General features: G+C 35.6%; 1 protein-coding gene across 1 annotated transcript in view; it reads left to right on the top strand.

Annotated features, from left to right (window-relative positions):
- The window catches only part of ATRNL1 (attractin like 1), a 782697-nt gene that overhangs the window by 55031 nt on the left and 703148 nt on the right, over nt 1-24518 (top strand). Inside the window, exons 6-8 of the mRNA XM_043597648.1 lie at nt 3203-3377; nt 7764-7851; nt 13390-13645. Coding sequence (XP_043453583.1) covers nt 3203-3377; nt 7764-7851; nt 13390-13645 — 519 coding nt within the window. The remainder of the gene's footprint in view (nt 1-3202; nt 3378-7763; nt 7852-13389; nt 13646-24518) is intronic.

A 24518-nucleotide genomic window follows, 5' to 3' on the forward strand; every position in this document is an offset into this window, starting at 1 on the left:
AGCATCTGGCTTCAGTGGTCACATTGCTTTCTTCTTCTGTATTCAGAGCTTCTGTCTTGTAAGGACACTTGTGATTATATTTAGAGCCTGCTTAGATAATCCAGGACAAACTGCCTAGCTCAAGATTCCTAACTTAATCATATCTTCCAAGTCCCTTTTGCCAGATAAGGGAACATTCCAGTGGTTCCAGTGATTAGGACCTCGATATCTTTAGGGGCCATTAGTCAGCTTGCCACAAACCTGCTCTGAAATATTTTGCTTTAGTGCAGTTTTCATAAACATATGACTGCTTTAAATGTATTCCTGACTCTCTTAAGAATTTTACCTGCTGTTATTCTTTATCAGACCCTTTGCCAAGTAATACCTGGGTATTATTTGCTGCTCCCAACTCTGTGCCTTTAGGTGGTAGAGACTGTTTTTAAGTTTTTATTTAGAAAGAATTTCAAATTCATGGAAAAGTTGCAAGAATAAGAATAATACAAAAAAGTGTCCAAGTGCCCTTTTCCCAAATTCATCTATTGTTAACATTTTACCCTATTTGCTTTATTATTTCTGACTTACATGATTTTTAAAAAATTATGTTTCCTTTTTGAGAAAACAAGATATAAAAATTCATACCAGTGGATACATTATTGATATATAATGTCCATATGATCTCATTAGAGACTGGCAACCTTTTCTGCAGTTTTTAGCTTTGCAGGCCACATGATCTGTGTTGTAAGTACTCAACTTTACTAGTGCAAAAGCCGTCATAGATGACACTTAAATGGATGAGTATGCTATGTTCTTTTTTTTTTTTTTTCTAAGTTCATTTATTTTCTTGAGAGAGAGAGAGTGGGTGGGGGAGGGACAGAGAGAGAAGGAAAGAGAATCTCAAACAGGCTGTGTGCTCTCATTGCGGAGCCTGATGCCGGGCTTATACACACTGACCCAGATGGTGTGAGAACATGACCTGAGCCGCTATCAAGAGTTGGTCACCCAACCAGCTGAGCCATGCAGGAGCCCTGAGCATGATATGTTCTAATAAAACTTTATTTTCAAAAACAGTATGGGGCTGGATTTTGCTCACAGGTTGTTGTTTGCCAACCTGAATTAAGTGAAATCTAAGTGATTTAGAATTGGACTTAAAATATGTTTTTGACGGCAGTGTGTTCCTTAAATTTCTTGAATTACCAAGGAATAGTTCATGGTCTTATCACTCAGAAATAGTAATGTTTTCTGTATCTCATTAAAAGATTATGTCATTATCAAAGAGATAATCTAGACTGCTACTTAGTTTCTACCTGAAAAATACACTCCTAGCACGTGAGCATTGAAAAGTACTTTGAAGATGAGGGGCGCTGGAGTGGCTCAGTTGGTTAAGCTTCTAATTCTTGGTTTGGGCTCAGGTCATGATCTCACAGTTCATGAGTTTGAGCCCTGCATGGGGCTCTGCACTGACAGTGTGGAGCCTGCTTGGGATTCTTTCTCTTTCCCTCTCTCTGTTTCTGCCCCTCTCACGCGTTCTCTCTTTCTCAAAATAAATAAATAAAAACAAAAACCAAAATCTTAAAAATGAAAAGGGCTTTGAAGATGAATAAATGAATGCATGGGGTGAGTGCACAAATAGGAAACTGTATAGGCTAATGTTTCTCAAATCAGGTTCTGTTTGGAAGTTTAAAAAATTTGTGGTTCAAGATAACCTAAAACTTTTTGGTATTAACAAATTTAAGGCAAGAGATTGATCTCATAAGTGAGTAAAAATGTCACTTGATTGCAGTGTCAGCATTCCTGTGGACTACTGATTGGGACCAAGTAGTATTACTTATTATAGGCTAAAAAGAATACCGCTGGAGGCTTTTGATGCTTTTGTGACCATGATAAAATGCCATATTGTATGAACTTAAGATTTATAAAAGGTAAAGGAAAAAAAGTGACGGGAGAATTATGTCAAAATAATACAGGTATGCTACAGTTATGTTAAAAAGGTACTGTAATAGGGGCGCCTGGGTGGCTCTGTCAGTTGAGTGTCTGACTTCAGCTCAGGTCATGATCTCATGGTTCATGAGTTTGAACCTCATGTCGTGCTCCCCGCTGTCAGTACAGTCTGTTTCGGAGGACCCTCTGTCTCCCATCTCTCTGTATCTCCCCCGCTTGTGCTCTCTTAAAAATAAACAAACATTTTTTTAAAAAAGGTGCTATAATTATATCATTTTCAACTTGGGACCGATGATTTACTTTGAGCAAAACAGTGTCACCCATCTTATTAGGTAGACATAAATTTTATTGGTTTTATAAATTTTTTTGTATATAATTTATAAATTTTTGTTGGTTTTATATTTACAAAAGAACTTCAAATAGAGTTTATATCTAGTTTTGTTTGAGTGTATTTTAGTTTTATTAGAATTAAAATGATTTATGAGCTCCTCTAAGTTTGGTGAAAATATATTTCCTTTAGGAGCATTCCTTCCATTATTTAAGTTTGGGAAACCTGATCTAGGCTAGTCTACATTTTACAGATGAGGAAATTAAGACTCATGAGTAATATCATGAATATGGATAGGTAAAGGCAGTATTTTCAACTTAAAGTATTTAATTTACCCTGCACTTATTAATAGTTTTTATTTTACTATGCATAATATTTTTTTCTGTTTGAGGACATTAAGTCTCCCTGATACAAATTTTGGTTGTTCTTAATAAAAATACAAAGAAAATATAATTTTTATTTTTATATTTGTCTAATGGTTTACACATTATAAATGCTTTCATTTCTACAGTCTTTTAAAAAATTAGATATGTATAATAACCTTTAGGGAATAGACTGTTATTTCTGTTTCATCTTTATAGATGAAGGATTGATGGCAGGAGAGGTAAACAGACCTGTCCAAGGTCACACTTGCAGTCAGTGACCAAACTGGGATTTGAGTACATTGTTTTGCAGTCTAACATTCTAGCAAAAATAAAGTAAATATGAGATTTTATAGTATTTAAATCATTCTTTCAGGCTATGGTATGTATGTCTGGTATGTGAATTTTTTTCACCTGTTGGCATTACATTTGCTCTTAGAATTTTTCCTGTAACTTATATTTCAGACCATTTGTCATGCACATTATATTTATCAGTATCATGAGCATTGATTTCTTAAATTCTCTTAATCCATATATTTTGTTTCTATAATCTAAGGTCTTTGTTTAATGCATTGTGTTTGATTTTTTTTAATAGGTCCTGATTGTTCTTTGAATGTTCCTTCTACTGAATCTTACTGGATTCTACCAAATGTTAAACCCTTCAGTCCTTCTGTAGGTCGGGCTTCCCATAAAGCAGTTTTATATGGGAAATTTATGTGGGTGATTGGTGGATATACTTTTAACTACAGTTCTTTTCAAATGGTCCTGAAGTAAGTTTTTTTTTTTCAAATGTTCATAATCTGTTTTTTTTTTTAAGCCAGTTCTTTTTGGTAATAAGGCCTATCCTAAATATTTTATTGCTGTCCAAATTTATAAGTGGTTATATTAGTGCTAGTATCTGTTTACTACATGGGACTGATTTGAGAATATATGAACTCAATATATCCATAGTTAATTATTTGCCATTGTGCATATAGTTAATTATTTGTATTGAAATTTCATTACCTCTCTAGAGAGTCCTTTTAACAAATTCTGAGTATGAAAATATTAACTTCAAATAAGTAGGGGACCATGCCTGTATTAGATATTATGAATCCTGCCACCTTTTATTTTTTGAGAATGAAGTGTAATTGCTTGTATAAAAATGCTTTCAGTTTGTTCTGTAAATTTTAATTTACCTGAACTTTTACTTTGCATTTACCTTAGAAGCTTTTGGGAAAAACAGTGCCAGTATTATAAAGTATATCATTCATTTACTGTTGGCTCAATAGAGATTATCCTCTGCATGATTAGATGATACGAGGAATCATATGATGGCAGGTTTATCTGATTTTTTTCAGCTGGTGATTATATTTTATTGACCATCTATTAATAGAATAAAAGAGGAAATAGAATAATTTGATTATCAATGTTTTCAAGGGTGATACTTGTAATAGTTATAACTGGTACAACTTGGGCATCAACCAGTCAATCAAACTGACCTTGGGCAGTATAGCATAGTAGTGTGTACCCAGTTGGGTTGCCAGATTCAGCAGAGAAATATACAGGACACCTAGTTAAACTTGAATTTCAGATAAACAATGAATAATTTGTTATTATATGTAGGCCCTTTGCAATATGCAATATATATATATAATTTTTAAAATATGTATTTTTGTTTTTGTTCCAAATATTGCATGAGTCATACTAAAAAATTGTTGGTTGCTTATCTGAAATTCAGATTTAACTGAGCATCCTATATTTTATCTGGCAGCCCTAGGCACTGAAAATATTAACCTTGTTAATTTGGGGGTTATAAAAAAGTCTGAGTTTAGGAGGACACTGCTTTAAAACTATGATTGACTATGATTGAAATTAAAATATAACATAAAGTAAATTCTGGAGAGAAAAGAAAGGAAGAGTTATAGGTAAATATTTAAGTGAAGAATTAGAATTATGTATCACAATATATGAAGGATAAAATATTATAGAAAGAATTGAAGAAGAGTTGGTGGGATTAAATGAGTTGCTAAGGTATGCAAAGAACCTGAAGAAATAGTAAGATTTAAATGTGGAAACGAGGAGTAAATTAACTATGATTAATGAAAAGAAAAAGCCTCTGAAAATAAAGTAAAACTTTGAATTAAATTGTGATATTTGCAAAGGAGAGTTGTGAACACAGAGTATAATTGTCAAGGAAACATGGGAATCTTAAGAGTTTGTGTTCTGTACAAGTTTAATAGCATATTTAAAGTTAGGTGATGAATATTACTTTATACTCTCCTAAACTTACATATTTCCCATTTGAATCAGATAGTTTAACTTTTTATTTTGTCTGTAACCTGGCTCTTTTGCTTACAGTGTTTAGTTTTGTACTAAGCTGTGAGGTGTTAGATTAGAAGTGACCTTATCACTGTTTTCATAAGTTTGAGAATATTTTTTATTATTCTGAATGTAGTTCAATTGCAGGTAAGGATTTTTCCCCACTTATAAAAAAGTAGGGGAGTAGGTAGGTAAGTTTTTGAAGTGATAATGTCAGTCGTAAGTAGGTAGGTAGGTAGGTAGGTAAGTTTTTAGAAGTGATAATGTCAGTCGTAAGTCGATTTATCTCCTGTAGAATTTAATTGAGATATAGATGTTACATTTTAAGATGAAATTGTTCAGTAATATAAAAGTTCTATATTAGTGTATTAAATTAGAATGTTTTATAGAATGTATATACATTGACATTTGTGAGAATTGACATGTATTTATGGGCATAGCAAACTTTTTAATATTTACTCTTTGCTTGATACTTGGGATAAATCAGTGGACGTAATAAATGTCCTTATCTTTATGGAGTTAGTGAGGAATGACAAGCAATTAGAAAAAATATATAATTACCATAATAGGTAAGTACACTGTAAGTAAATTATATGTATGCACATATATAGAGATGGTAAGATAAATAGGATAAGCAAATCACGAGTGCCTAAGAGGAGAGAGTTATAAATGTAGTTGTCAAGGTAGGCATCACGGGAAAGGTGATAATTGAACAGACTTGAAGGAGGTTAGGCATTGTCAGTGCAGTTATCTGGAGGCAGGGAAAGAGCCAGACAAAAGCCTTAATGTGGGAACTACTTAGTTCAAGCAGCAGCAAGGAGGCCCATTTGACTTTCACCGAGTGCATGAGAGGGAAGCATGAAATTACAGGGATAATGGAGGGGGGGGGAGAGATTATGTAGGGTATTGTAGATCTTTTGGAGAGTCATGGGAATGTATGAGCATGCTTTGACTTATATTTAGGAGTCACTGTGTCTAGTCATGAATATACTGGGATTGGGAGGAAGAGTAGGAACGGAGCTTGAGTTAGGATGAATCATCAAGGGAATGAATTTTAGGTGGAGAAGAGGACCAAGAACTGAGCCTGAGGCACCATATCACTAGGAGGTCAGGGGAAAAGAGGAGAAACCATCAGAGGAGACTGAAACGAGTGGCCAGTGAGGTAGGAAAACCAACAGTGTGATGTCTTTGAAGACAGTAGATGAAGAGGAAGGTTTGATTAACAGTGTCAAATGCTAATGATTAACTGGGTCCAGGAAAATGGAAGACTGAGAAGTGGGCAGGGATTTGGCATGAGGAAGTTGATTTTAACAAAAACGGTTTTGTTGGAGCAGTGTTTTTAAAAGCTTGATTGGAGTTAGTTGAAGAGAGAGTAGAGAGAGGTGTAGGGAGGGACAAGGAAGAAATGGGGCAGTAAAGAAATGGAGTGATAGCCTGACAGGGTAGTCTTTCTCTTTTCTCTTTTCAAGAGAAAAAAATTTTTTTATAAGTGGGGAAAAGTAACACCATGTTTTTATATTGATGGGAATTATCTAGTAAGACCAGAAAGTGGTGATATAGGAAAGAGATGGGAGAACTACTAGAGTGTTGTGGGATCTAGTGCCCCAGAAACACAAATTTAATTTGTTGATAGCAGGTACCAGCCGACTGCCAAGTAGGGGCCTAGGACCTAGATGCTAACAATGGTTTTTGCATTGGTAAGGAGCTATAGAAAAGAAAGGAAGACGAATGTAGTGGGGTACACAAAGCCTAAAATATTTACCATCTGGCCCTTCATCCAAATAGTTTGTTGAGCCCTAATTTATGGTAACTTAGTGGAAAACAAGTGTGTTGGGTGCAGATATGGTAGGTAGGTGGATGTAGGTAGGAGTCTGGAAGATTACGTTCTGATCGATTTCCTCATTCATGCCATACACATGTGTTATATAACTCCAAGGTAGGATATAAGTTAAATATAATCCTGAAGACAATTTTTGGTTGACTTTATTTATTTATTTTTTTTTTTGTGAAGGGAGCTCCCTTAACCTTTTCTGATGAGTTGAAGGAAGACAGAGAAGAGGGGAAATAATAATTGACAGGGAGCTTCTTAAACATTGTTCTAGTCACTTCTTAGATGGGTGCTTTATTTTTTACATTTTGGCAAATTGAGGAAATAGTGTAAAGCATGATGATGACAACTGGAGTTCTGTTAGATAAGCATTTAAGATTCATAGTTTGGAACGTCTCTTTTCATATCTATATTTTTAGACCAGTAGCATAAATAATTAATTTTCTTTTTGTATCCTGTAATCCAATAAGTACCTTATTTTTAGAGAAGCTTCTATCTTACTAGATTCATTATATTTCAAAAAGTGATCTGTGAACAAGTTATTTTTGGCATAGAAATAATACTTCTTAATTAATTTATATAATGCTAAGCTTAGAGTGTGTAAAAGAATAAAAATGAATAAAGCAAATGGCCATTGTATATATGGAGGGAATTTTCTTTTATTTTCAAAAGAAAAAGCTGGCTTTAAAAACAAATTAAAAATGCAGAATAGCTCACTTATTGTTTAGGCTAATCAGTTGGTTGAAACTGTTAAAGGTAACTGAAAAAATTAATTCCAGTAGTAAATAGCTTAGTCAAGTTAATGTATATTACACATTTAGGTGATTGAATTCTAATTTACCATATGTATATCTTGAATGAGTCTTTATTAAAAATTTCTAATATGGTACATGAAATTATAAGTTTATTAGTTATAATTGTTTTTGAATTTAATGAATACTTGAATATAAGTGAGAAAAACATTTGCAAATTAAAAAACCAGAAATGAATCTTAGCTTATAAAATAATTTTCTTTTTTCACTTTTAGTTACAATTTAGAAAGTAGTATATGGAATGTAGGAAGTCTGTCAAGGGGTCCTCTCCAGAGATATGGACACTCTCTTGCTTTACATCAGGTAAGGATCCTGCTTTTTAAATTCTAATCATTCTTTTTTGTTTTGTTTTTAGAGTTCACCTTAGAGAAAAAATTACTAAATCTCACGTTTATTTCAAATACTTAATGAGAACAATAGATCGTGGATCACAGTAACTTGCAATGTCTCAAACTCATAGTAATTTTTTTTTTTAATTTTTTTTTCAACGTTTATTTATTTTTGGGACAGAGAGAGACAGAGCATGAACGGGGGAGGGGCAGAGAGAGAGGGAGACACAGAATCGGAAACAGGCTCCAGGCTCTGAGCCATCAGCCCAGAGCCTGACGCGGGGCTCGAACTCCTGGACCGCGAGATCGTGACCTGGCTGAAGTCGGACGCTTAACCGACTGCGCCACCCAGGCGCCCCTTGTTTTTTTGATAGTAGTCATCAAAGTGTGAAGTGTTGCTGTAGGTGTTCTTTATATATTCTAGATATCAACTCCTTCCTCAGAACAATGATTTGCAAATATTTTCTCCCATTCTGTGGGCAGTCTTTTCATTTTGTTGGTATGTTCTTTGATACACAAAAGTTTTTAATTTTAGCATAGTTCAATTAATTTAGCATAGTTCAGTTTCAATCTGTTTCTTTTGTTCTCTGGGCTTTTGGTGTCATATCCAAGAAGTCATTGTCAAATCCAATGTCAGGAAGACTTTTCCCTGTGTTATCTTTTAAGAGTTTCTAAAGTTTTAGTTTTTATATTTAGGTCTTTAATCGATTTTGAGTTGTTTGTAGCGTTAGGTAAGAGTTCACTTTCATTCTCTTATATGTAAATATTCTGTTTTCCCAGCTCCATTTGTTAAAAAGACTGACTATCTTTTCCTCACTGAATGGTCTTGGCACCTACCTTTGTTGAGAATCATTTCATCATACGTGCAAGGGTGTATTTTTGGCCTCTCTATTCTTTTGATTTGTGTCTGTGTTTTTGCCAATATTACACTATTTTAACTACTGTAGTTTTGTAGTAAGTTTTGAAATGAGGAAGTATGAGACCTCCACGTTTGGTCTTGTTTTGCATGTTTGTTTTGCTTCTTCAGGGTCACTTAAGATTCCGTATGAATTTTTAGATTATTCTATTTCTCCAAAAATGTCATTGAGATTTTGATAGGGATTGCATCGTACTCAGTTATTTTATGTATTCGTGTAATTCATGAATTTAGTGTGATTAAAATGATAGGCTACCTAACTGGTTTTTGTTTTGAACAAAAAAAGATTCATGTATTTTGTGGTGTGTGACTAGGACTTTCAAATGAGAACTGACCTATTTTCTGTGCTTAGTTAAGGAAATTTACAGAAGCAATGTAAAGAATAAACTGCTACTCTTTTTTTTTTTTTTGCATGTGCATGTTTTAAAGATAAAATAAGGGGGCGCCTGGGTGGCGCAGTCGGTTAAGCGTCCGACTTCAGCCAGGTCACGATCTCGTGGCCCGTGGGTTCGAGCCCCGCGTCAGGCTCTGGGCTGATGGCTCAGAGCCTGGAGCCTGTTTCCGATTCTGTGTCTCCCTCTCTCTCTGCCCCTCCCCCGTTCATGCTCTGTCTCTCTCTGTCCCAAAAATAAATAAACGTTGAAAAAAAATTTTTTAAAGATAAAATAAAAACTAAGTGTATATATATATGTGTGTAATATAAATGCTTTTTTCTTTTAATTTTGGTTTTTAATTTTAGTTTTTGATTTATTTCATATTTTTGGTAACAGCTTTTGAGATATAATTGATATACCATACAGTTCGCTCATCTAAAGTATATAGTTGAATGGTTTTTAGTCTATTCAGAGTTACACAACAATCTTTTGCAGATATGCATAAAATTGCAAAGTTGGATTTTCTGTTTTAGAACATTTTCATTACCTTACAAAGAAACTTGTAATCTTTAGCTATCACCCCAAACCTCCTCATCTTCCCAGCTTTAAGCAATCATGAATTTACTTCCTGTCTCTATAAGTTTGTGTGTTCTGCACATTGTGTATAAATGAAATTGTATACTATATGGTTTATGACAAGCATGTTGTAGCACATATCCATATTTCATTTTTATGGCTAAATAATATTCTGTATTATGAATATACTACATTTGGGTTTTTCATTTATCAATTGATGGGCATTTGGGTTGTTTTCACCTTTCGTGGCTGTTATGATAATGCTGCTGTGAATAGTCATGGATAAATTTTTGTGTGCACATATGCTTGTATTTCTCTTGGGTATATACATAGGCTTGGGAATTGCTGGGCCAAATAATGACTCTCTATTTAATTTTTTGAGGAATTGCCAAACTGTTTTCCAACGTGGCTGTATCATTTTACGTTTCTACTAGCCATCTATAAAGGTTCCAGTTATTCTACATCCTTGCTAACACTGGTTATTTGATACCATTTTGATCATGGCCATCCTTGTCATTGTGAAGTGGTGTCTTGTTTTGTTTTGATTTGTTTCTCTGTTGACTAATGATGTGGGTCATCTTTTCGTGTGCTTATTGCCTATTTGTGTGGTCTGTGGAGAAATGTATATTCAGGTCCTTTGCCCATTTTTAATTGGGTTATTTGTCTTTTTATTATTGAGAAGTGAGAGTTATTTATATATTCTAGGTACAAGTTCCTTATCAGATACATCATTTGCAGATATTTTTCCTTTGTGAGCAGTGTCTTTTGAAACCTAAAAGTTTTTTAATTTTGATGAAATCCAATTTATTGTTTTTCTTTGGTTGCTTGTGTTTTGTTGTTATATTTAAGAATCCATTTACCAAATCCAAGGTTATGAAGATTTACCTCACTCATGTTTCTTTCAAGAGTTTTATGGTTCGGTGCTTACATTTATGTCTTTTTTTTTTTTTTGATCCATTTTGAGTTAGGTTTTGTACATGGTATGCAGTAGGGTTCAAGTTCTCTCTTTTTCATGTTGACTATTTCTCTTTATACCATTTGTTGAAGAGGCTATTCTTTCTCCCTGAATGGTATTGGCCCTCTTGCCAAGCATCACTTGACTTTAGATGTATGGATTTATTTCTGGACTCTCATTTCTATTGACTTATATGCCTGACTTTATGCCTGTAGCACACTGTCTTGATTACTTTTCCTTCATAGTAAGTTTTGAAATCAAAAAGTATGAGTCCTCCAATTATATTCTTTGAAAAAGTTTTTTTTAACGTTTATTCAGTTTTTGAGAGTGCAAGTAGGGGAGGAGTAGAGAGAGAGCGAGCGAGAGGGAGAGACAGGATCAGAGAGAGAGGGAGATGCTGACAGCTCAGAGCCTGGTGCGGGGCTTGAACCCACTAGCTGTGAGATCATGACCTGAGCTGAAGTCAGACGCTTAACTGAGGTACCCCTTCTTTTTTAAGATTGTTTGGATATTTTGGGTTCTTTGCAATTGCATGTGACTTTTGGAATCAACTTGTCAGTTTCTACAAAGAAGCCCTCCAGGATTTCGGTAAAGATTGCACTGAATGTGTAGATTGCCATCTTAACTACATTAAGTTTTAGATCTATGAACATGAGATATCTTTCCATTCATTTAGATCTTTAAAGATTATTTTCAACAATGCTTTGTAGCTTTCAGAGTTTAAATTTTTTTTTTTTCATGTTTATTTTCTGAGACAGAGAGAGACAGAGCATGCGTTGGGGAGGGACAGAGAGAGAGGGAGACACAGAATCAGAAGCAGGCTCCAGGCTCTGAGCTGGCAGCACAGAGCCCGACCCGGGGCTCAAACTCACGGACCTTGAGATCATGACCTGAGCCGAAGTCGGTCACTCAACCAACTGAGCTACCCAGGCGCCCCTCAGAGTTTAAATTTGTAATTTCTTTTAAGGTGCCTGCCTGGCTCAGTCAGTGGAGTGTGTGACTCTTGATCTTCGGGTTGTGAGTTCGAGCCCCACACTGGGTATAGAGATTACTTCAAGATAAAATCTGTAAAAATAAGTTTGTAATTTCTTTTGTTAAATTTATTTCTAAGTATTTACTTTTTGATGCTTTTGTAAATGGAATTGTTTACATAGTTGCAGTTCTGGATTGTTCATTTTTTAAAAATGTTTATGATTTATTTACTAAGACAAATTTTTATCAATCACAATTTTTAAAAAAATATTTTTAATGTTTTTTAAATTTTTTTTATATTTTATTTTTGAGAGAGAGACAGAACATGAGTGGGGGGAGGGGGAACACAGAGAGAGGGAGACACAGAAACTGAAGCAGGATCCAGGCTCTGAGCTGTCAGCACAGAGCCCAACCAGGGCTTGAACTTGTGAACCGTGACATAATGACCCGAGCTGAAGTTGGTTGCTTAACCGACCGAGCCACCCAGGCGCCCCTGGATTGTTCATTTAAAGTGTATATAAATAGGGGCGCCTGGGTGGCTCGGTCAGTTGAGTGTCGGACTTCAGCTCAGGTCGCGATCTCGCGATCTCGTGGTCCGTGAGTTCGAGCCCCACGTCGGGCTCTGGGCTGACAGCTCAGAGCCTGGAGCCTGCTTCCAATTCTGTGTCTCCCTGTCTCTCTGCTCCTCCCCCGTTCATGCTCTGTCTCTCTCTGTCTCAAAAATAAATAAATGTTAAAAAAAAAATTTTAAAAAAAATAAAAAAAAATAAAGTGTATATAAATATAATAGATTTTTTTTGTACGTTGATTTTGTATTCTGCAGTTTTACTGAATTAATTTATTAGCTCTAATATTTTTTCTAATTATTATTTTTTATTTCTTAGGATTGTCTGTATACAAGTTCATATAATGTATGAACAGAAATATTTTACTTCTTTTCTAATGTGGATGCCTGTGTTCATTTTTTTTTGTTTCTTTGCTTTGGCTAAAACCTCCACTGCAGTGATGAATATAAGTGGCAAATTGGGCATCTTTGCCTTGTTCCTGACCTTAGTGGGAAAGCATCAGTCTTTCACCATTAAGTATTAATATTAGCTGTGTGTTTTTCTTAGATGCTCTTTATTAGGTTGATGAAATTCCTTTATGTTCCTAGGTTATGGAAATAGTAATGTTGTATATCATTTGTGCATCACTCATTTCAATCATAGGTGGTTGAATTTATTTGTATAATTTATAAGTGCTATAAAGTATCTGTCCATAGCCCTGAGAAGTAACAATAATGGGCTCCACATAGTGGACCTACCAGATCATAGTGTGATCTTCCTTTTTGGACAGTACTTGATGAAAACAGTGAATGACAATAGCACAAAGCAATACACATAGATGGTAACATTTGAAGAACTAGGGACTCAACAACTAAGATAATTATACGTGGTTAATTTAACTATATAATATAGCTGTTTTAAATAAAGTATCTTAAGGTAACTTTTTGAAAACATGGGTTTTTTTCCCCTTCTTCTTGTAAGTAAAAGCATCGCCCCTTCTTCTTGTAAATAAAAACATTGATTCTCATTTGACTTTTTATAAAATAAGAACTGTACTTTATACGTGTTGTGAGTTAGGATTACTAAAGTTTAAGTTGAGCCTTCATTTTTAATTAATATATATTGCTGAGGTATGACTATTTTGTTTATTAACACATGTTTTTTTAATTTACAGGAAAACATCTTTATGTATGGAGGCAGAATTGAAACAAATGATGGCAATGTCACAGATGAATTATGGGTTTTTAACATACATAGTCAGTCATGGAGTACAAAAACCCCTACTGTTCTTGGACATGGTCAGCAGTACGCTGTGGAGGGACATTCAGCTCACATTATGGAGCTGGATAGTAGAGATGTTGTCATGATCGTAATATTTGGATATTCTGCAATATATGGTTATACAAGCAGCATACAGGAATACCATATCTGTGAGTTACTTTGAAAATGCAACTATATACTTTTCTTTATTAGTTGGCAATATTTCTATCTTTAATAAAATCTTCATATGAATTTAGCCAAATAGTGAGTTATTTGAAATCAGAATTATTAGCTAAGATTGAAAACTTCTTAATATAAACCTTTTCATTTTGTGTTAGCTTTGGTTTTTTAATATTTATCTTCTTAGCCGAAAGTGGAGAAATGTTACATACCAGTCACACATTTTTCGAGAATTGAGAATATTTATAAATATGAGAAGTTCCAACAGATGGTGCTATTTCTTTGGATTTTACTTATGAGTAAGAACTAAAACTAACCTAGTCTCTTTACTATGCAGTCCATGATTTCAGGATTTTTATTTTTCAGAGTTCTGTTTCTAATCTTACTGCAATATCTCTATCTGTGTATTATTCTTTTAAAGTAAGCTTCCCGAGGATAATCTGTTGGCTTTTATAAAAGATCATTATCTGGTAGGTGAAGGTGACTGAAGTGATCTACATATGACTTTTTGTACTCTCCTTTGTTTTTCTGGTACTTTATTATTTTTTTGAATTCTCTATGACATTTTCAAACACTTATAAGATTAAAAAAATTGCCTACAAATACTTTTTGATCCCTGTTTGAAGAACATATTCCATTTCTAGCTCTGGTCAGTATTATGAACTCAAGTTTTTGGCTCTTTTGTCTATAGACAACTATATCCAACTATTTAGCGTCCTTGTGTAATGTTAATGAGAAATCTCGCTTGCAGATCAACAAGAGAGCCCTTAATGTGCTCAGAAGAAGCCTCCCTTTGCAAATACTCTTGTCTCTCCCCTGCAGTCCTTTCTCAGGTGATCTGTTTATATGTCCCCCACTGCAGTTGGGTGGAGAATGATTATGTATCCTTCTTACTCCTTGGTGCCATTTCACTCTCTTTAAACTCCTTCCTCTTCTAAACCGCTCAGCTTCGCATCAGACTGTGCTGCCTGTTACTTCTTCACTCTCTGTTCACTCCTCAGATCAGTGTGTTGTATTCCTCAAAAAATACAGCTTGTGGCTCATTATCATTAAGTCCTGCATACATTAGCCAAATAATTTTCTTTTTATTTTAAAATTTTTTAATGTTTTTATTTATTTTTGAGAGGAGAGAGAGAGAGAGCGCGCGCGGGAGAGGGGCAGAGGGGAGACACAGAATCTGAAGCAGGCTCCAATGCAGGGCTCGAACTAATGAACTGTGAGATCATGACCTGAGAAGTGGAATGCTTAAGTGACTGAGCCACTCAGGCGCCCCTAGCCAAATATTTTTCTGATTTCAGTATCCACTTACATACTTCTAATACTTAGACTCTCAGTTTTAAAAATAATTTTTTAATTAATTAATTAAAAAAAATTTTTTTTAGTTTATTTATTTATTTTGAGAGAGAGAGAGACAGAGCACACAAGTAGGGGAGGGGCAGAAAGAGATGGAGAGAGACAGAGAATTGCTAGCAGGTTCCACACCGTCAGCTCAGAGCCCAATGCGGGGCTCGAACTGATGAACTGTGAGATCATGACCTGAGCCAAAGTCAAGAGCCGGATGCTTACTGAGCCAAATGAGCCTCCTGGGTGCCCCTGTCAACTTTTTTTTTTTTTTTTTTTAATCTGTCTTTCAGAAATCTTGTTTTCCATCCTGGTTGAGTCACACTCTCCCTTTGTCATACTCTTGACCTTATACCTCAGTGAATCCCATAATTTCCATTTTAGATATCTTACCCTAAAATGCCACTGGTCTTTCCAGCTTACTCCTTCTAGTACCCGAAGTCTGACAATTCTCCAGCCTTAATAGAGCCTTTAGTCCATCAAACCTATCAGATTTTCACTATCACTCTCTTACCTGTACTTCTAACCTTACCCAGCTTTAAGTTCATAATCACCAGTCTCTCCTCCAACTCTCCAAGTTGACTATGTCATACATTTTCCTCTCTTCAAACTTCCAGCCACTCCCTTCTCCATGATTAGCCTCAGCTGATGACTTTACTTCTTATTTTACTGTGAAAATAGAAGAAATCTAAAGAGAATGTCTGCTGATGGGAACATTTTGGAGTGTAATGGTTAATAAGCAATGCTGCATTGAATAAACTGCTGTGTAACACATTATTGCCATAACAGCTCATGGTGGCATTGAAATGGATGTGCTATCATTGCATTTTTTAGAGGAGCCTAAGAGTTGTTTAAGCAAGAGTTACAAATTTTCTATGTAGAAAGCTTGTTTTGGTTTTTGATTTTGTTATTAACTTTTGGTTTCATTATGGTATTCAGGGAATGTTGTTAAGTATTGTTTCTACTTTTTGTAATTTATTGAGATTTTTTTTTGTGGGCTAGTTTTCAAATTTTATAGGCACTTGAAAAGGAGGTAAATCTTATAATATCAAGGTATGGCATTTGATATATCTATGTCTGTATCTAATCTATATCATTTATATGTTTGGAACTTAGATTCCTTCCTTCTTTTTTTTTGTACTTTATCTGTCATGCTCTGAAAATTGAATTAAAGTCTAAAAATGTTAGTTTATTTTTGCCTATTTCTCCTTATATATTCTGGAATTTATGCTTTATGAAAGTTGCAAGTTGTATCTTGTAATATTATAAATGGCTTGTTTACTGTTTTTGACTTGGTTTCTACCTTGTGTGATATTAATTTCATGGCTCTTGTTTTCTGCGGGAAGGGCTTTAGCCTTTTCCTGGTAAACTTTTGCCCTCCCTTTCGTTCTTGTTAACCTTTCAGAACCACTTTGTTTTAAATGTATCTCTTGTGTACGAGAAAAAGTTGAATTTTGCTTTGTGATTCCATCTGGTTTTTGTACATTTTGTGTCACTCTGTTGTCTTCTTGTTTTTCGTTATGGCTCTTTTTGTGTTTAGGGAGAGTCAAGGCAATTTTTGGTGGGAAGGAGCACGCTAATTTTTGAGGTCTGCCACCAGTAGGCTTCGTCCACACCCTGTGTTTCTCTTCTGCATGCGTGTGACCTCTTCTGTGTGACTCTCTTGGTTTCACTTGCTGTTTGCATATTCACACCTGATTTGTAGTTTTCTTTCTTTCATTCATAGTTTCTCTGGATTTTTAATTTTCTTTTTCTTTCACTTTCATGTTTTCCTTATTTTTTTATACGCCTTCTCTGAGGATAATGGCAAGTTTCAGAATTAAACTATCACTGTACTTCTACTTGATCCAGAGGTTTTGCTTTTTAAAGTTTTAAAAAATGAATCCGAAGTTAACCAGTACTTTTACCCTTTGATCAACCTTCGGTTTACAGGCTACTGTTTTCCACTGTTTTAATTCATCTTGTTTTGTTTTAAATACATTTGACCTTACTATCAGTATTTTATACTAGGGTCTTAGTCTTTTCTGTAAAGGGCCAGATAGTAAATATTTTAGGCTTGTGGGCCATATGGTCTTTATCACAACTAGGCAATTCTGTTAAAGCATGAAAGCAGCCGCAGACAATACATACACAAAGGAGCACGGCTTTGTTCCAGATTGGGCTCCCTTGGGTCTTAGATTGCCCACCCCTGCTCTAGAGAGAATGTGTGCTTCTGGGGACCTATTGACCTTGGTCCAAATTAAATTAAAATTTTGGCATGCATTTTTTTGGGGACCTTATGTGTAGGGTGAATTCATGCCCAGAGTGACACGATGTCTAGTTTCGGACCAAAAGTGTCCAAGGGAAGCTGTTTTTATTTTTCACATAGAATCAAGGCTGAAATAGACATTTTCTGGCTGCCTCTGCAGAGCAGATTTAAAAAAAAACACTTTTTTGGGGCGCCTGGGTGGCTCAGTCAGTTAAGCGTTTGACTTCGGCTCAGGTCATGATCTCATGGTTTGCGGGTTCGAGCCCTGTGTTGGGCTCTGTGCTGACAGCTCAGAGCCTGGACCTTGCTTTGGATTCTATGTCTCCTTCTCTCTCCTCCTCCCCCACTCACGCTCTGTCTATCTCAAAAATAAATAAAAACATTTAAAAAAAATCCCACTTTTTAAAATTAATTTTTTTAATTAAAGACTTTTTTTTTTTTTTTTAGTTTATTTATTTTGGGAGAGATAGAGACAGAGCACACAAGTAGGGGAGGGGCAGAAAGAGAGAGAGAATTCCTACAGGTTCTGCACCGTCAGCTCAGAGCCCGATGCGGGGCTCGAACTCATGAACTGTGAGATCATGACCTGAGCCAAAGTCAAGAGCTGGATGCTTAATGAGCCAAATGAGCCTCCTGGGTGCCCCTGTCAACTTTTTTTTAAATCTCTCTTTCAGAGATCTGAAAGATCTCTTTTCATTGAGGATATAAGGATATAACCCTGATTTTATGTAGAAGCTCTGATTCGGTAATTACCTGGGCTTACCTTTAGTATCAGCCATTAAAACCAAATTTCTAGATTACCCAGTTGGTACCTGTCTTCCGTACTCTGCCTCCCTACTGTGAGTATACTTTGCAGTTCATAGAATACATTATTTTTTTCATACTTCCCTTTATTTAACAATAAATTCACTCAGCTATGAGACATAGTGGTGATTATACTTTCCAGGGAGATAGGTAAGAAGGCACGTCAGATTTATTCTAATCTTCTGTGTGTGGTAAATGTTGATGTAGGTTGTTAATGGATAAATTCATTGGCTGGTAGGTTTTTGTTTTCATTTGGAAGAGTTTGATAAAAAATTTCACTTGTAGTTTTGGTAAAATTTTAACTATTAGGGTTCTTTTGGTTTAGTCTATAACAAAAATATTATTTATAAGTAAATTTTTCCACAGGGTACTTTTGGTTTGATTTTTGTTTTATTAATTGCATTACCTGTCAGGCACACTTATAAATATAGTATAAGATGGATATGGGAGGAATACATGATTTATGAGTATTATAAGAATAATAGATGAATTATGAGCAGTTCTGTGAATTAAGTACAAAGTAAAACTCATCAACTTTTCTGTAAAAATTAATAATAACAATAAAATTAATGTATTACTTTACCCTATGCATTTTGAATTCATTGCTTATTGAAAGTATGTGGCACCAAAAAATAATCTAAGTACTTTCACTTTGAAAAGTACTTACAAATAAATGAATATAAAAACAATGGGTAAATTTAGTTTAAAGATGTTAGAATAATTGTTCTATATATCATAGAAAAGTGCTACTTTAGGGAGTGATACTGTATTAAAGTATGGCTGCTTTGAACATAAGTAATGGGATAATTCATCATCTTAGTTACAAGTGAATACTTATTTCCACAGAGAGAATTTTTATTTTTATTTTTGCTTTTTTCAGATCTTAGTGGGAATTACTACTACTGTGATGTCAGTTTAGGCTCTGTTTTCCCGACTGATTTTAATGGCATCAGGTACCCAAATGTAGGTTGGATTTTCTCTGACTCTCCTTACAAAGTTAAAGCTTCTAGAAAACCAAGGAAAAAAAATATTTTTGTGTTAAAGTTGGGACTATCTCTTTAACCAGCATTGTGGTGAGGGTAACTGAAAACAAAGCTGACATTAAGCAGAGTAATTACCAAAAAGAGGGTATTTTGCTAGATAAAAATTTGCTCAGAAATATACTGTCTTTAAATTAAAAAAAAATTTAATGTTTATTTTTGAGAAAGAGAGAGACAGAGACAGAATGTGAGTGGGGGAGGGGCAGAGAGCGAGGGAGACACAGAATCCGAAGCAGGCTTCAGGCTCCGAGCTGACAGCACAGAGCCTGATGTGGGGCTTAAACTCACGAACCACGAGATCATGGCCTGAGCTGAAGTTGGACGCTTAACTGACTGAGCCACCTAGGTGCCCCTAAATTTTTTTTTAATTTATTTATTTTTGAGAGGGGCAGAGAGAGAGAGAAAGACACAGAATCTGAAGCAGGCTCCAGGCTCTGAGCTGTCAGCACAGAACCTGATGCAGGGCTCGAACCTACGAACTGTGAGATCATGATCTGAGCTGAAGTTGGATGCTTAACTGACCGAGTTATCCAGGTGCCCCTGAAATATACTTTTAAGCATTTTAATCTCATCTTTATGTAGAAATTTTAAAAACAGAAAAAACTCCCAGTTAACATACTTCAGAACGACCCTTATTCAACTTTTAATAATATTGCAAATGATTGCAACATATTTCTGGTTTTGTGCTTAGTACTGTGACTCTTCTTTGAGAGTTTTGTAATATAATTTAGAACAAAGAGACCATTTACTTAATTTATCTTTAATTATCTGAATTGGATCGTTATAGATTAGCATTAAAAAATCTAAGATACTAGAGAATATTTTTAAACTGCTGAGACTGTAGGTATTATCACTGCTGTTTTAAGACTTTTTTAGAGTTTTGAGCTAAGGAACACCTCTAGACATTGGGTTGATGTTGTAGTTTATAGGAGCAGATTTTGTTTCTACTTGGTTTCAGACATATGCAATAATGCGTATCAACAAGTGAAGAATCAGGTATTTTCCCTTACCTCTGCTTGAACTTATTTTGAGCAGGATGATGCAGACAATAAAAAGTAAATACTATAGGCATGGATGCTTATGATGTGTTTGAAGATAGTAAGTTTTATAAAAATAGAGCAGGATCAGGGGATTGAGGATACTGAGGGTGGGAGGTGGTTACAAAATAGGAAGGCCAGGGTAGATCTCACTGAAAACATGAGTTTTAAGCAAAGAATTGAAGGAAGTGAAGGATTTTGCTATGTGGATATCTGGGGGAAGAGTGTTATCTGGAAGCAGGAGCCGCTAGTGTAAAGGCAAGAACATGCAGAGCATGTCTAAGGAACAGTAAAGAGATTGGAGAAGAGAGTATAGAAAGTGAAAATGAACAGAGGACGTTAGAGAAGTAATTAGGAAGCAAGATCTTTGGGTTTTTGCCTTGCCTTTGTTTTTTTCTTGAGTTAAATGGAGAGACATTGCAAGATTTTGAGCAGAGCAATGACATATTTTTTTTTTAATTTTTTTTTCAACGTTTATTTATTTTTGGGAGAGAGAGAGACAGAGCATGAATGGGGGAGGGGCAGAGAGAGAGGGAGACACAGAATTGGAAACAGGCTCCAGGCTCCGAGCCATCAGCCCAGAGCCCGACGCGGGGCTCGGACTCCCGGACCGCGAGATCGTGACCTGGCTGAAGTCGGACGCTTAACCGACTGCTCCACCCAGGCGCCCCAATGACATATTTTTAAATGCATCATTTTGTCTTGCATCATTTTGTCTGTGTTGAAAATAAACTCTAGGGAGGAAAGACAGAAGCAAGGAGGCCAGTGAGGGAGTTGTTACAGTAATGTGAGCAGTGAGGTGGCTTAGATCAGGGTGGTAGTATTGGAGATGATGAGAATTAGTCAATTTGCTCTATATGTTTTAAAAGTAGAAATAATAGTATTTGCTGAGGGTTTGGATGTAAAGTCTGAGATCAAAGAGAGGAAAGAGACCAGGATGATTCCAATGTTTTTGGTGTGAGCAGCTGGAAAGATGAATGCCATAATGAATGTAGAAGATTGTGAAGCAGGTTTGAGGTGAAGGTGGTTTGAAGGTCAGGAGTTTAGTTTGGATATGTTATATATAAGTGAGATATCCATTAGACATTAAAGTAGACTACAGAGAGATCTGGGCTGGAGATGTGAAGTTGGGAACTCGTAGAATGTAGATGGCATTTAAAGGCATGAGAGTGGATCAGATCACTAAGGAAATGGGTATAGATAGAAAGAAGAAAAGGATTGGGCCCTACGGTGTTCCATAAGAAGGAGAAGAAAATGAGCAAGGAAAAATGGTGTTGTGAACTAGAAGCCAAAAAGATTATTAAAGAAAAGTAATCAACCTTGCCAAGTGTTACTCTGCTGATGGCTCAAGGAAAATGATTTCTAAGGATTGGCCATTAACTTTAGTACTGTGCAGGTGATAGGTGATTTTGCCAAGAACACTTTTTATGCAGTGAGGGGAGGGTAGTAAAAGCCTGACTGGGTTGGATTTAGGAGGGAGGGAGAGTGGAACTGGAAACAATAGGCGAAGTCAACTCTTTCAAGGAAATTTACTTGTAAAGGGGAGCAAAGAAGTTAGCAGGAAGGCAGGAAATACAGGATCTTTTTAAACGTGGGTTTTCCCGGAAGCAGACTGTTAAACAAGGATTCAGGTGAAAGAGTTTTATTTGGGAAAACGCAAGTAACACTGTTTGAGGAGTTGGGAAGTAATGCCAGCATGAGAAGGTGTCCATGAAAGTGTCCACTAATAAAGCCAAAACCACAGGAGTGATGGAGTTTTCAAATTAACACTTCATCTTTGAAATTTCCTTCTTTAACTTTTAAACTTCTTGTTAGTTGATGAGTCCTGTGGTTTGTGTCTCCAAAAACAATCCACCCTTTAGCTGAAGATACATTTCACTCAGGGTGGTGTCTTTTGTATGAAAATTGTGCATAGATGTATAACAACAGAATACTTGAGAAAATAGCTTATGTGGGCCACACACAAATAGATCTGGCAGAAAATTTTCCATGAGGACGCCCTGGAGCACAGCTTCTAAAAGTGATGTTGAGCTGTCAGGAGTGACAGTGACAGTAACCAACAAGCTTTATGCACAGAATTATTGGAAAAGTCAGGAAAATGCGTAATGAAGAGATTGGCTTGCAGTAAATGCTCCCTAGACTTTTAAGTAACAATGTGAAGGTGGCCTTTATATATGTATAATGGTGAAAAGACTCTTACAGCTATATTCACTGCATTTTTCATTTTTTGGAAGTGGTTTAATTTTCCTCTAAATTCCTCTCTTTGTTTATAAATGAATGTGACATATATACTGCTTTATATTTGTACTTACATGCTTCTGAGAAGTTAATTTTAGAGCAGGAATCCTGCCGTACGCCTCTCTTTATGTGTCCTTTCCAGTACAGTGCCAGGTATTAAGTGCTTGGTAAGTATTTGGATGAATGAATAGGGTTTTGAACACATATTCTTTAAAAGTTGTATCTATGTATTTCCTTACTGTTATTTAAAGTCTATTAGCCAAGTTAAAAAAAATTTTTTTTAATGTTTTTATTTATTTTTGAGACAGAGAGAGACAGAGCATGAGCAGGGGAGGGGCAGAGAGAGAGGGAGACACAGAATCCGAAGGAGGCTCCAGGGTTTCAGGTGGCAGCACAGAGCCCAACATGGGGCTCGAACTCACGAACTGTGAGATCGTGACCTGAGCTGAAGTTGGACGCTTAGCCAACCGAGCCACCCAGGTGCCCCAATAAGAGGATATTTATTAAAAAACATAACCATTTCTTATGGTCCTTCAAGTTTTCACATTATAATCATATTCCTTAAAAAATTACTGAATTTTTAAAAAGTTTTCTGCTTCTCCACTATTCCAAAATCTAGAATTTCTTTTTATGGATTTGTTCTTAAAAATAGCTTTTTATACATGTATACTTATATTGCATATTGTTTTGCTTCCTTGGTTTAGAGTTTTATAAAAAGGAAATAATATTTTGGGGTGCCTGGGTGGCTCAGTCGGTTGGGCGTCCGACCTCGGCTCGGGTCATGATCTCACGATCTGTGGGTTTGAGCCCCGCGTCCGGCTCTGTGCTGGAGCTTGGAGCCTGCTAAGGATTCTGTGTCTCCCTCTCTCTCTGTCCCTCCCCAGCTTGTGCTCTGTCTCTGCCTCTCAAAAGTAAATAAATAAACATTAAAAAAAAAAAATGAAAAAAAGAGAGTCCTTATTTCTTTAAAAAAAAAAAAAAAGGAAATAATATTTATACAGTTTTCTGAGGCTTTCTTCTGTTTCATTCACCACTGTATTACCAAGATTCATCTATGTTGTTGCGTATTACTGTACTTAATGCCTTTGCATTACTGTATTTCATTATATGACTCTATCATCATTCCTTTATCCATTCTCCTGTTTATGAGCTTGTGGGTTGGGTATCTGGTTAAATTCATCCACAGCAACAATTTTGAGACACCTTGATAAAAATACCATATTTTAAAAGATAAATCCTCAGGATTTTCAGGCAGAAAGATAAAATATCTTACAAGGATAAGAGATTAGCTTAGTATTAGATTTTTCAAAAGCAACATACAAATCAAGGCAACCAAGGAGCAAATTTTTCAAGAAAGTCAAGGAAATAAGTGTAGGTTAAGGGTTTTATATCTTGCCAAACTGTCCTTCAAGTGTGAAGGTTATAGAAAAAACTGTTTGAACATGGAAAAACTCAGGTGATTCTGTGTATATGTGCCCTTACCTGAGAAATGTAGTAGAGTAGAAATGTGCAGACTTTTTTGTAAAGGTATATAGATTGTAAACAATTTAGCTTTGTATGCCACACAATCTCTGTTGTCGCTACTCCATTCTGCTATTGAAGCTGTACGCATGCAGTGGTGTAACATACATAAATGAATGAGTGTGGCTGTATTCCAATAAAACTTGATTTACAGAAACAGTTGTTGGGCTGGATTTAGCCTGTGGACTATAATTTGTCAACCCCTCTCCTAGAGAATAAGCTTCATCTAACAAAGAGATGAATGGGAACACTTCAGGTAAAAGACTGGTGGAGAAAGTTTCATGTATTTAATTTTAGAGCTAAGACTGAAACACCAGTAGGGGTGTCAGGCGACAACTAATATGCAGATATTATGTCTTCCTTCCAACGAGAAAGAATGCAACTAAAAATGGGAGGAGGGTGAGACAAAAGGGAAAGCAGAGAAAGAACCTAGACTCCTATAAGAGTCAAAGGATGCTGTTTAACTTGGTCTGCATTTAGGTAGATTGGTCCCAATTTTGTTTTTTTGGGCAGACCCAACATTCTGTGAAGACTGTTATTTCGTAAATGCCATTCTTTTTTAGAAGTCTTCGGGAGAACAAAGAGAACATTTACTTACTTAAAAAATATAGAATAAAATATTCTGTGTGCAATT

This window comes from Prionailurus bengalensis, chromosome D2 (genome assembly GCF_016509475.1).
Source record: "Prionailurus bengalensis isolate Pbe53 chromosome D2, Fcat_Pben_1.1_paternal_pri, whole genome shotgun sequence".
Classification (NCBI taxonomy): domain Eukaryota; kingdom Metazoa; phylum Chordata; class Mammalia; order Carnivora; family Felidae; genus Prionailurus; species Prionailurus bengalensis.